The sequence below is a fragment of the Melanotaenia boesemani genome, chromosome 14 (genome assembly GCF_017639745.1).
Source record: "Melanotaenia boesemani isolate fMelBoe1 chromosome 14, fMelBoe1.pri, whole genome shotgun sequence".
Classification (NCBI taxonomy): Eukaryota; Metazoa; Chordata; class Actinopteri; order Atheriniformes; family Melanotaeniidae; genus Melanotaenia; species Melanotaenia boesemani.
The window spans coordinates 3,027,709-3,038,923 of record NC_055695.1 but is presented as its reverse complement, the minus strand read 5'-3'; the positions used below and the strand labels follow the sequence as shown (position 1 = coordinate 3,038,923).

At 41.6% G+C, this 11,215-nt stretch overlaps 1 protein-coding gene across 1 annotated transcript; it reads left to right on the top strand.

The window, feature by feature from the left end:
- The first annotated feature begins 4,650 nt into the window (after nucleotides 1-4,650).
- Nucleotides 4,651-6,973, top strand: LOC121653431 (E3 ubiquitin-protein ligase TRIM21-like). Its single transcript, XM_042006910.1, has 2 exons — nucleotides 4,651-4,655; nucleotides 4,823-6,973. The coding sequence occupies exon 2, from the start codon at nucleotides 4,832-4,834 to the stop codon at nucleotides 6,473-6,475; it is 1,644 nt and encodes a 547-aa protein (XP_041862844.1). The 5' UTR covers nucleotides 4,651-4,655; nucleotides 4,823-4,831; the 3' UTR covers nucleotides 6,476-6,973.
- The last annotated feature ends 4,242 nt before the right edge of the window (nucleotides 6,974-11,215 follow it).

Here is an 11,215-nt window from a genome sequence, read left to right as displayed (position 1 = left end):
AGTCACGGCTGCTGCAGAGTTCATTCAGGAGGGAGAAGCTAGACAGCACAAGCTGCTTCCCCTCACTCTGGCAGAATTATGGTGGCATTGCTCTTCTGTGTGTTTGCTGTGCTAAATGGTAGCCTTTTACGTTAGACTATTTCGTATTCACAGCAGGGTTAAACATGGCTGTTCGTGTTTCATTTGGGGATATAATAATAGTCTAGTTAGTTTGGGCTTACCTTCGTTATATACACAGTTTAGGTTTGAGTTGCGCTTCGGGTAACTATGAGTTCTGCCTTTTCGTTAACCTTGGTGTTTAACTTTTGTTTGGTGTGTGGGGCTAGGTCAGGCTATTTGTTGGTGATTGTGTTCATTTAGTTTATTGGAACTGCTGCACCTTTGTTATTTAAGTTCACTGGTTTATGTACACTCTTTTGTTTATTTTAGTTTGGTTAATCTGGCGGATTTTGTGTAAGGTTTTAATAATAACATTTTGGCTTTTCTTTCAGCAGTTTCTCTAACCCCAACACTTGGTTAGGTTTGACTTCCTGTTTTATCCCGTCAATGTTCTCCCCTCCTCATCATGACTGCAAGCGCACATCTGGTTATTAATTACAGCGCATGTCCAGCAGAGGGGGAACACCAATTTTTCACAAGACGTTTTGTAGGGTAAAACAGGGAAGAACAGACTGTGAGGTGGATGGACGACGGCTCAAATAAATCAGAAGTAACTCTGAGGTGCAGCAAAGTCTCCGGTGATGATGATGGGGTGTCCCAGCGGGTAAGGGTAACTGAAATTGACATAGGGGTAAAGAGACATCACATCTGAGACCAACAGCACACAGTTCAATGTCCGGTCCACAGCTTCACTCTTTGATGGTTATGTGGGCGGGCATACACCACCGGTTGTTTTTGTCAACACCCCTCCCTCACCCCTTTCTGCTTTCCACTTACGGTGCAGTTTCTGTCGGGCCAGGCAGTGTGAAAGCCCAAAATGGAGACGCTGTCATTAGAAAAAATTTTATGCAGCCATGTTTCCATGAAGCACATGAAGCTACACTCCTGATACTCCGTCTGACTACTGCGGTCAAGCCAGCCGCCTCTCGTTTTAGCGTAGTCAAGCCAGCCGCTCCTACATTTTCAGTGCGCACCTACCGTCAGTTTACGGTAAATGCAAGCGTACTGCTGCAAGGAAATTATTTCCGGTTCACAAAATAAAAGCACGAATTTAAATGTGTATTATCAAGTGATGTTTTAAAGGTCCCATATTATACACTTTATTCCCAATCTGAGACCATTCATTAATATCTAAATGAAATATTTCCGCCATGGTATGGACAAATCGACCCTCAGTTTGAGTGCAGCGGCTTCTCTTCACCTCCCTCTTTTTAGCAGCTTCAGAAATGTGCCGTTTATGGTGGGCGGAACCCTGGTGGAGCAGCTCAGCTGTTGGCTCCGCCCATCGCATCGCCCGTCATGAGGTGATTGACAGGTTAGGCCTTAGCGGTTACTAGACGCTGATTACAGCGTAGTGAAGGATAAACAAACGCCGGAACACCGGAACCCATTCCTGAAGAAGTTCGAGCAAGAAGACTAACAGTACTGCTCTTACCTCTCCAGCTGTGTCACGGACAGTTGGTATTGAACCTGGCTTCAGCTTCAAACGGTTGGCGAAGCCTGCTTTCCATGCCCCCATGTTGTGGAAACAGTCCTCTTTGAAATGCTGGCCACAGACATGCAAAACCTTTGGAAGTTTTCCGGGTACATTTCCTCCAAAAATAAAATTAATCCACTCAGTCCTCGTGGGTTCAGTGGATGGGAGTAAAAAAACGTTTTAGTGTTCATTTATGCAGCCACAAACAGAACAGTGCTTCTGTCGCTTAGCCATGTCCGCTAACGAGGGTTGCCGAAGAGGGAAAAACACTGGGCGCTAGGTGATTTTTAGAGGGCGGGCTTTGAGAGCCGGTAGACGGGTCCATCGCTCTGTGGGGAGTGGTTATTGTCCCTTATGACGTCATAACGTACACGCTTTCAAACAAGCTCATTTCAGCGCTTACTTCCCTAGAGGTGGAGCAGGGGGGAGAGAGAGCGCCTGAAAGAGTTTCACACTTACGGGTCTCCTACACATGCGGGGGGACCAGTATGACTGTTCCAAAACCATTAAAAAGTGAATTTTGCATAATATGGGACCTTTAACAAACTGATTCACGTTAACTGTAAACTATCGGGGTATACTGCTAACATTTACACTAAATAAATACCTTAGAATGTATGGAGTTGAAAACAGTTTTATCTATCTATCTATCTATCTATCTATCTATCTATCTATCTATCTATCTATCTATCTATCTATCTATCTATCTATCTATCTATCTATCTATCTATCTATCTATCTGTCTGTCTGTCTGTGCTAATAAACATATACTGAGGCCTTAAAGCAAATACTAAGTGGTGTATGTTGACCATCCTTGACGGCACTATCATTCTGGACTGCTTTGGGGTCAATAGGTCACATGACCTCAAAGCTATTGAGCAAAAATGCTCATATTTACACTTTAAAAATCATTTAAAATATATTAAGACCTTAAAGCAAATACTAAGTGGTGTATGTTGACCATCCTTGATAGCACTATCATTCTAGACTACTTTGGGGTCAATAGGTCACATGACCTCAAAGCTATTGAGCAAAAAATGCTAATATTTACACTTTAAAAATCATTTAAAATATATTAAGACCTTAAAGCAAATATAAATTGGTGTATGTTGACCATCCTTGATAGCACTATCATTCTAGACTACTTTGGGGTCAATAGGTCACATGACCTCAAAGCTATTGAGCCGAAAATGCTCATATTTACACTTTAAAAATCATTTAAAATATATTAAGACCTTAAAGCAAATATAAATTGGTGTATGTTGACCATCCTTGACAGCACTATCATTCTAGACTACTTTGGGGTCAATAGGTCACATGACCTCAAAGCTATTGAGCAAAAATGCTAATATTTACACTTTAAAAATCATTTAAAATATATTAAGACCTTAAAGCAAATATAAATTGGTGTATGTTGACCATCCTTGATAGCACTATCATTCTAGACTACTTTGGGGTCAATAGGTCACATGACCTCAAAGCTATTGAGCGAAAATGCTCATATTTACAGTTTAAAAATCATTTAAAATATATTAAGACCTTAAAGCAAATACTAAGTGGTGTATGTTGACCATCCTTGATAGCACTATCATTCTAGACTACTTTGGGGTCAATAGGTCACATGACCTCAAAGCTATTGAGCGAAAATGCTCATATTTACAGTTTAAAAATAATTTAAAATATATTAAGACCTTAAAGCAAATACTAAGTGGTGTATGTTGACCATCCTTGATAGCACTATCATTCTAGACTACTTTGGGGTCAATAGGTCACATGACCTCAAAGCTATTGAGCAAAAATGCTCATATTTACACATTAAAAATCATTTAAAATATATTAAGACCTTAAAGCAAATATAAATTGGTGGATGTTGACCATCCTTGATAGCACTATCATTCTAGACTACTTTGGGGTCAATAGGTCACATGACCTCAAAGCTATTGAGCGAAAATGCTCATATTTACACTTTAAAAATCATTTAAAATATATTAAGACCTTAAAGCAAATACTAAGTGGTGTATGTTGACCATCCTTGATAGCACTATCATTCTAGACTGCTTTGGGGTCAATAGGTCACATGACCTGGGAGTTATTGTAATAACTTTTGAAATAACATGAAATATATATGTGTGTGTATATATATATATATATATAATACATTTTATTTAAAAACCCCTTTCAAAAAACCCAAGTACACTTTACAGGAGAATGAAAACATTTAAAAACATAGGAGAGAGAAGTATACAAAAAACTAACAAGCAAAGCACTAACAAGCAAAACAGACGACAACAGTGTAATGGTGAGTGAAAAACTAGATGGCATAGGACTGTCTGAACAAGTGTGTTTTCAGTTTAGATTTAAAGAGAGGGAGAGAGTCTATGGCACGAAGATCAGGGGGGAGGGAGTTCCAAAGACGGGGAGCAGAGCGGCTGAATGCTCTACTCCCCTTAGTGACAAGGCGGGCAGGGGGAACAGAAAGTTGAAGAGAGGTGGAGGAGCGGAGTGAGCGGACAGGAATGGAAATGTGTAGAAGCTCAGATATGTATGGTGGAGCCTGATTGTGAAGTGCTTTGAAAGTGATAAGGAGTATTTTGAAATTAATTCTTTTTTTTATGGGAATCCAGTGAAGTTGTTGCAGGATGGGGGTGATATGATGAGTGGAGGGTCTCCGGGTGATGATTCGAGCTGCAGAGTTTTAAAGGAGCTGCAGTCTTTGGAGGGCTTTGTTGGGGAGACCAAAGAGAAGTGATTTACAGTAATCAATTCGTCAGGTGACAAGGCTATGGACTTAGTTAGCGCTGTCAGCTCGTCCATCTTATTCACCAGTGACCTCACGTTCCCCATTATAGTAGACGGGAGAGTCGACTTGTACCTTTTCCCTTTCTGTTCTCCTTCACTATCTCTCAGATGAGAAAGAGGTGGAGCAATCAGAGCTGTAGTCGAAGCAAATCTCTGTGTTTCTGTCTGAAGGAAAATAAACTGAGTTCATGTTCTTTCTCAACAACTGACTCCAGTACTGGTGAGTACAGCTGATCATTTTTACAGCAAACGGAGAACAAAGTTAAACTGGAAGCTTCACTCATCACATAAACTGGATCATGGAGAAACTTTAGGATCACATAGAAGTGAAATGCTGAGCAATAATAAAAAGACGTCTTTTTAAATGTTGTTTTTCTGACTCCTCAGAGGTCAGCCATGTCTGCTGACAGCAACCAGAGATCTGAGGATCAGTTTCTGTGCTCCATCTGTCTGGATGTGTTCACTGATCCAGTCTCCACACCATGTGGACACAACTACTGCAAGAACTGCATCACCCAACACTGGGACGTTAACAACAGCTGCCAATGTCCACTGTGTAAAAAGGAGTTTCTGTTAAAACCTGATCTAGAAATTAACACCTTACTCAGAGAGATGGTTGATCAGTTCAGGAATGAAGCTCAGCAGGAAGCCAGCAGCAGCAGCTCAGAGCAACAAGCTGCCAAACCAGGAGAAGTTCTCTGTGACGTCTGCACTGGAACCAAACTGAAGGCCCTGAAGTCCTGCCTGGTGTGTTTGGCCTCCTACTGTCAGACTCACCTGGAGCCTCATCAGACATGTTCACATCTGAAAAGACATCAGCTGATGGAGCCTGTGGAGAACCTGGAGGACAGGATGTGCAGGAAGCACGATAAACCTCTGGAGCTGTTCTGTAAGACCGACCAGACATGTGTCTGCTCGCTCTGCCCTGTTTTAGACCACAAGACTCATGAGTTTGTTCCTCTGAGAGAAGAATATGAAGGAAAGAAGGCAGAGCTGGGGAAGACAGAGGCTGAAATCCAGCTGATGATCCAGAAGAGACGACTGAAGATTCAGGAGCTCAAAGAGTCAGTGAAGATCAGTAAAGATGCTGCAGACAGAGAGACAGCAGAAGGTGTTCAGGTCTTCACTGCTCTGATGGAGTCTGTTCAGAGAGGCCTGGACCAGCTCGTAGAGGAGATCCAAGACAAACAGAAAACTACAGAGAAACAGGCTGAAGACTTCATCAAAGATCTGGAACAGGAAATCTCTGAGCTGATGAAGAGGAGCTCTGAGGTGGAGCAGCTCTTACGCTCTGCAGACCACCTCCACCTCCTCCAAAGCTTCTCGTCCCTGAAAGCTGCTCCACCCACCAAGAACTGGACAGAGGTCAGAGTCCATCCACCATCATATGAGGGGACTGTGGTGAGAGCTGTGGCTCAGCTGGAGGAGACAATCAGGAAAGAGAAGAAGAAGATGATTGAGGCTGAGCTGAAGAAGGTCCAGCAGTATGCAGTAGATGTTACTCTGGATCCTGATACAGCACATCCAGACCTCATCCTGTCTGATGATGGAAAACAAGTTCATCATGGTGATGTGAAGAAGAAACTTCCAGATAACCCAGAGAGATTTTCTAAGTGTGTTAATATTTTAGGAAACCAGAGTTTCTCTTCAGGCAGATTTTACTTTGAGGTTCAGGTTAAAGGAAAAACTAAATGGACTTTAGGAGTCGCCAGAGAGTCCATCAACAGGAAGGGAGACATCATAGCGAAACCTCAGGATGATTTCTGGACTGTGTGTTTGAGAAATGGAAATGAGTACTTAGGTAATGCTAATTATTCAGTCCGTCTCCATCTTCAGTCTGGTCCTGAGAAGGTGGGAGTGTTTGTGGATTATGAGGAGGGTCTGGTCTCCTTTTATGATGTAGATGCTGCAGCTCTGATCTTCTCCTTTACTGGCTGCTGCTTCAATGAGAAACTCTACCCGTTCTTCAGTCCCTGTATTAATGATGGTGGTAAAAACTCAGCTCCTCTCATCATCTGTCCTGTCAATCAAACTGTCTGATGGTTTTTCTCCATGACCAGTGAATCTGTTTCTGAACCAGTTTCAGTCTGAGTTCTACTGGTGGAGAGATGAGGTTGTAAATGTCACCAGTTCAGTTCATATCTGGATTATTCTGCAGCTCGTTCCACTTCTGTCTGTCTCCACGTTTCTTCTTTCTCTTCACTGTCGGTGTCAAATAAACCAGAGTCTGATTGTTCCTGCATGATGGATTAGATCATTGTTATATAATGAATGTTGAGTTTTAGGTGTTGTTTTCTTCTTTAATGTGTCCCACTGTTGATGGATTTCTCCCTCTGACTCTGTAGTCATCATCACTAACAGGAAGTTAAGAGGTCTCAACAAGTTCAGGTATTTTAAAACAACACTGAATTAAATGTTTTATGTTCATTTATTCTGGTACAGAAATCAAACGTCTCAAAGAAATCACTGAAAACTTCATATTGACATGACACTGATGTTCATGATGAGTGTAAATAAATTTCTGATCAGAAGTGTGACTGTGATGGCTTAAGCCCCACAATGGTAATGTTCACATATTTTCAGTATACATTAATTTGCAGATAAATATTAGACAGTATTTGTATTTGTTTTACCTTGCATTGATGATTTGGAGTGCACACATATCAACAATGGAAGGTTATGTGCTTTAACATGTGTTTTCTTGTTTTGAGTTACCGTGGTGGCGCAAGCTTCATTTCCTGATTCATGAAAGGCGTGGCAAAGGGCTGAGGAGCTTTAAATCTGGGCGCCGGCTCGTCAGGCTCTACCATGTGCTGCTGGATCATGGGGGGGTTTCAAGTTTAGTTAGTTTGGAGTCTTTGTCTAGTTAGTGTTTTCCATTTTGTTTCCCCTGTTGTTGTTATTTGGTTTGGCCAAACCACTATAAGTTACCCTCATTGTGTCATTGTGTTAGGTCCGTTTTTCATTCAGTTAAGTATGATTTGTTTAAGTTACACTTTTGAGTATGGTTAAATTTAGTTGACCTCTTTTAATGGCTGGCTAGTTTATTCATTCTTTTTGGATTTTTGGGTCAATAAAAACCCAGGTTTTTGAAGTTACCTGCTGTGTCCTTGCTGCTTTACTAATTGGTCCCTGACAGTGACTGTGATTCACGTTGATCAATAAAAAGACAAATTAAAGACAAAGAGTGTTTTTCTGTGTTAGTGGGTGTTGCATCATATTGTTGAAAAGTCCAGATTTTTTTGGTTCAGTTGAGATAAAACATTTTAACCTTTAACTTCATGTTTACATTATTTTGTTTTACAGTTTTGTTCTGGTAAATTTAGACTCAGCCAGGAATTTCTGTTATAGTTTGTCACATTTAAACACTTAATTAATTGTGACAAACTTGCTTGTGATTTACCTTAAAATCTTTTAGAGTTTCCCTCTAAATTTGAAGCAAAACCAGATCATCTGCTGCAGTAATGTCACATCACATTAGCAGAATTACTTAAACATTATTTATAAAATATTATTTGAATGGGCCTGGTGGCATGGCATGGAGGCCAGCACCTTATGGTCTGACTTTTGCCCATAGGGTCTGGTCAGGTCAGCCCAAAAGGGTGACATGGGCCCCCCTTTCTGTGGGGTTACCACCTGCGGGAGGGGCCGTGAGGGTTGGGTGCACGGTGGGTTCGATGGTGACCGAATTTGGAGACCATGGCAGTGTGATTATTTGCTGCAGAAGCTAGCTCTACAGACATGGAACATGGACATGGAGTCTGAGCTGGTCCGCGAGGTTAAGCAGCTCTAGACATATATAGTTGGACTCACTTCAACACACAACTTGGGGTCTGGAACCAGTGTCCTCAAGAAGAGCTGGACCCTCTTCCATTCTGGAGTTTCTCCTGGTGAGAGGTGCCGAGCAGGTGTGGGCATACTCAATCCCCACAGACTTGGTGCCTGTACATTGTGGTTTACTCCAGTGGAGGAGAGGGTAGCCTCTCTTCACCTTCAGGTGGAGGGACAGGTCTTGACTGTTGTCAGGCCTGGCAGACCCAAACATGTTGTGTGGATCTGTTTGGAACATTTGGCAAAGTCCCCTGTCAGAAAGAGTTTTAATTCCCATCTCTAGGTTACTGGATCCAGGTTAATTTTTATTAGGATGTAAATACTTTCATCTTTCCACCTTGTTACAGCCAGTTCAGTCCACTTACCTGATGAAACAACAATATCCAGCTAGAACCACAAGGAGGCATCCTACTCCTACTTTCTCCTTTATTATCTTCTTAGTACCTTATCTGAAAGTGCTGCTCTGTTTTCTAGCTCCAGTCTTTTTAACCTTCATGACCCTGCTGGACTCCCAGACTTCCACTGTTCATGTAAAGGCAGACTAGGCCCAGGAGGTCAACCTCTTCTTTAAACAACTCTTTTCTAGCTCTGCACTAAGATCTTCCACACTCACTGTCCACTTTATCGGCTCCACCTTTTTAACTGCTGTTAACACAAATATCTAATCAGCCAATTGCATGGCAGAAACTCAGTGCATCTAGTCATGTACACATGGTGAAGAGGACTTGCTGAAGTTCAAACTGAACATCAGAATGAGGAAGAAAGGGGATTTAAGTGACTTTGAATGTGGCATGGTTGCTGGTATTTCAGAAACTGCTGATCTACTGGGATTTTCAAACAGAACTATCTCTAAGGTTTACAGAGAAAAAGAGAAAAATTCCAGTGAGCAGCGGTTGTCTGGACCAGAATGCTTTGTTGATGTCAGAGGTCAGAGGAGAAGGAAACCGAGGCTACAATTCACACAGACTCACCAACACTGGACAATAGAAGATGGAGAAACGTTGCTGGTCTGATGAGTCTCCATTTCAGCTCCACATTCAGATCCTCGGCTCAGAATCTGCTGGAAACATCATGAAAACATGGATCCATCCTGCCTTGGATCAACGCTTCAGGCTGCTGCTGGTGTAATGGTGGGGGGAGATTTTCTTGGCCCACTTTGGGTCCCTTAGTACCAACGTGGCCTGGTTTAACCAACACAGCTGTTAGTGCCATTTTCTATATTGTGAATTTTGGTTCAGATTTAGTATTAATATTATTTAGATTCCTTTGTTTACTATAGCAGGATTATTTTTATGCATTATGAATATAATTGCATTGTCATATTTATGATTTCCCTTGTTGTTTAGTGCAGGTTAGTGTATTATATTTATGTTTGCATTGCTTAGAATGTATTAGAAAAGTAGAGGAGATAGGAGCAGGCGCTAAATGATGAAGGGTTTGGCTGGAGCCTATTGAGGCAGGAAAGGGTGTGTTTTTTTTTTTGTTTTGTGATCTGTTTATTAAAAGACGGGGCGAACACACTGTTTTCTACCGTCGTTCAAACTTTAAACATGCGTAGACTCGTTCTTTCCATCTTAGAGTGGTTAAATGTGTGAATATGTTACGAAGAAATTGACTGCCACAGTAAGATAACTTTAGCCACCACAACAGCCTACCTGAGTATTGTTGCTGACCATGTCCATCCCTTTATGACCACAGTGGAGCATCTTCTGATGCTACTTCCAGCAGGATAATGCACCATGTCACAAAGCTCAGATCATCTCCACCTGCTTTCTAGAACATGACGATGAGTTCACTGGCCTCCAACGGCCTCCACAGCCACCAGATCTCAGTCCAGTAGAGCAGCTTTGGGATGTGGTGGAACGGGAGATTCTCATCATGGATGCAGCCGACAAACCTGCAGCAACTGTGTGATGCTGTCATGTCAATATGGAGAAAACCTCTGAGGAAGGTTTCCACCACCTGCTGCATCTATCACACCAAAGATTAAGGCAGTTCTGAAGGAACAAAAAGAGTCCAACCCATTAAAAGGTGGACCTGATGCATGTTCTGTTTATGGTTGAAGATTTTGGCCGACTGTCACATGACCATGGAACAAAGTTATGTTTAAACCTTTTAACTCATAAATCAACAATCAGCTTCCGGTTTTTCGGTTCATGTGACGTTTACTCTGAAAAGTGACCGAAAAGTGTCAAACCTGATTAATCCTGATCCATAACCATCAGCTAACCTTGAACTGGACCACCGATCAGAAGAGGAATTTTATTTATATTCATGTCTCCCTGAAGGCACACACTCAGATGGGTCAGAGGTCAGCAGCTGGGACGATAGCTGAATCTCATTAACAACGACACTCGGAGGTGACACACAAGCTGAGACCCAGACAGTTTAATAGTCTGCTGTGTTTCCTCTGAACCAGGAGTTTTTTTTACCTCTGAGTTATTTCTGCAACAATCAGCAAGGCTACACTGAAAGAGACGGCCAGCCAGTCTGGAAAAATATAAATTACATTAAATGAGAGGGGAAGCAGTGAAACTACACATTAAAACAAAAAGAGTAGTAATTTTAGCTTAATTTCTGCTACTAATGTACATACGTGTTTGCATTAAAAGTCTTCATCTCATAAAAAAATGCTAGGATGAGGGCAGTTTTACTGCAGAGAGAGAAAATAGTTGTTTAAAACGAGTGATGTTAAAAAGTGATTGCAATCATGATTTGGCATAAAAGCGTCATTTGAGACAAAGATGTTCAGAGGATCTCCAGTTTGTCACCAAATGTGTGAGAACATTGGTGAACAGATTAAAAACAATGTTCCTTAAAGACAAATTGAAGAGATCTACATGTTTCTCCCGCAAGCCAAAATTTCATTAAAGCATTCAGTCATTCTACAGAAATTTCACAAAGGACAAGGGGACCAGTTAAAGCTGTATCGATCCCTGCAAAACATGT

Excerpts from the sequence above, each read along its gene's own strand:
- LOC121653431 (XM_042006910.1), top strand. The coding sequence starts at position 4,832 with ATGTCTGCTGACAGCAACCAGAGATCTGAGGATCAGTTTCTGTGCTCC.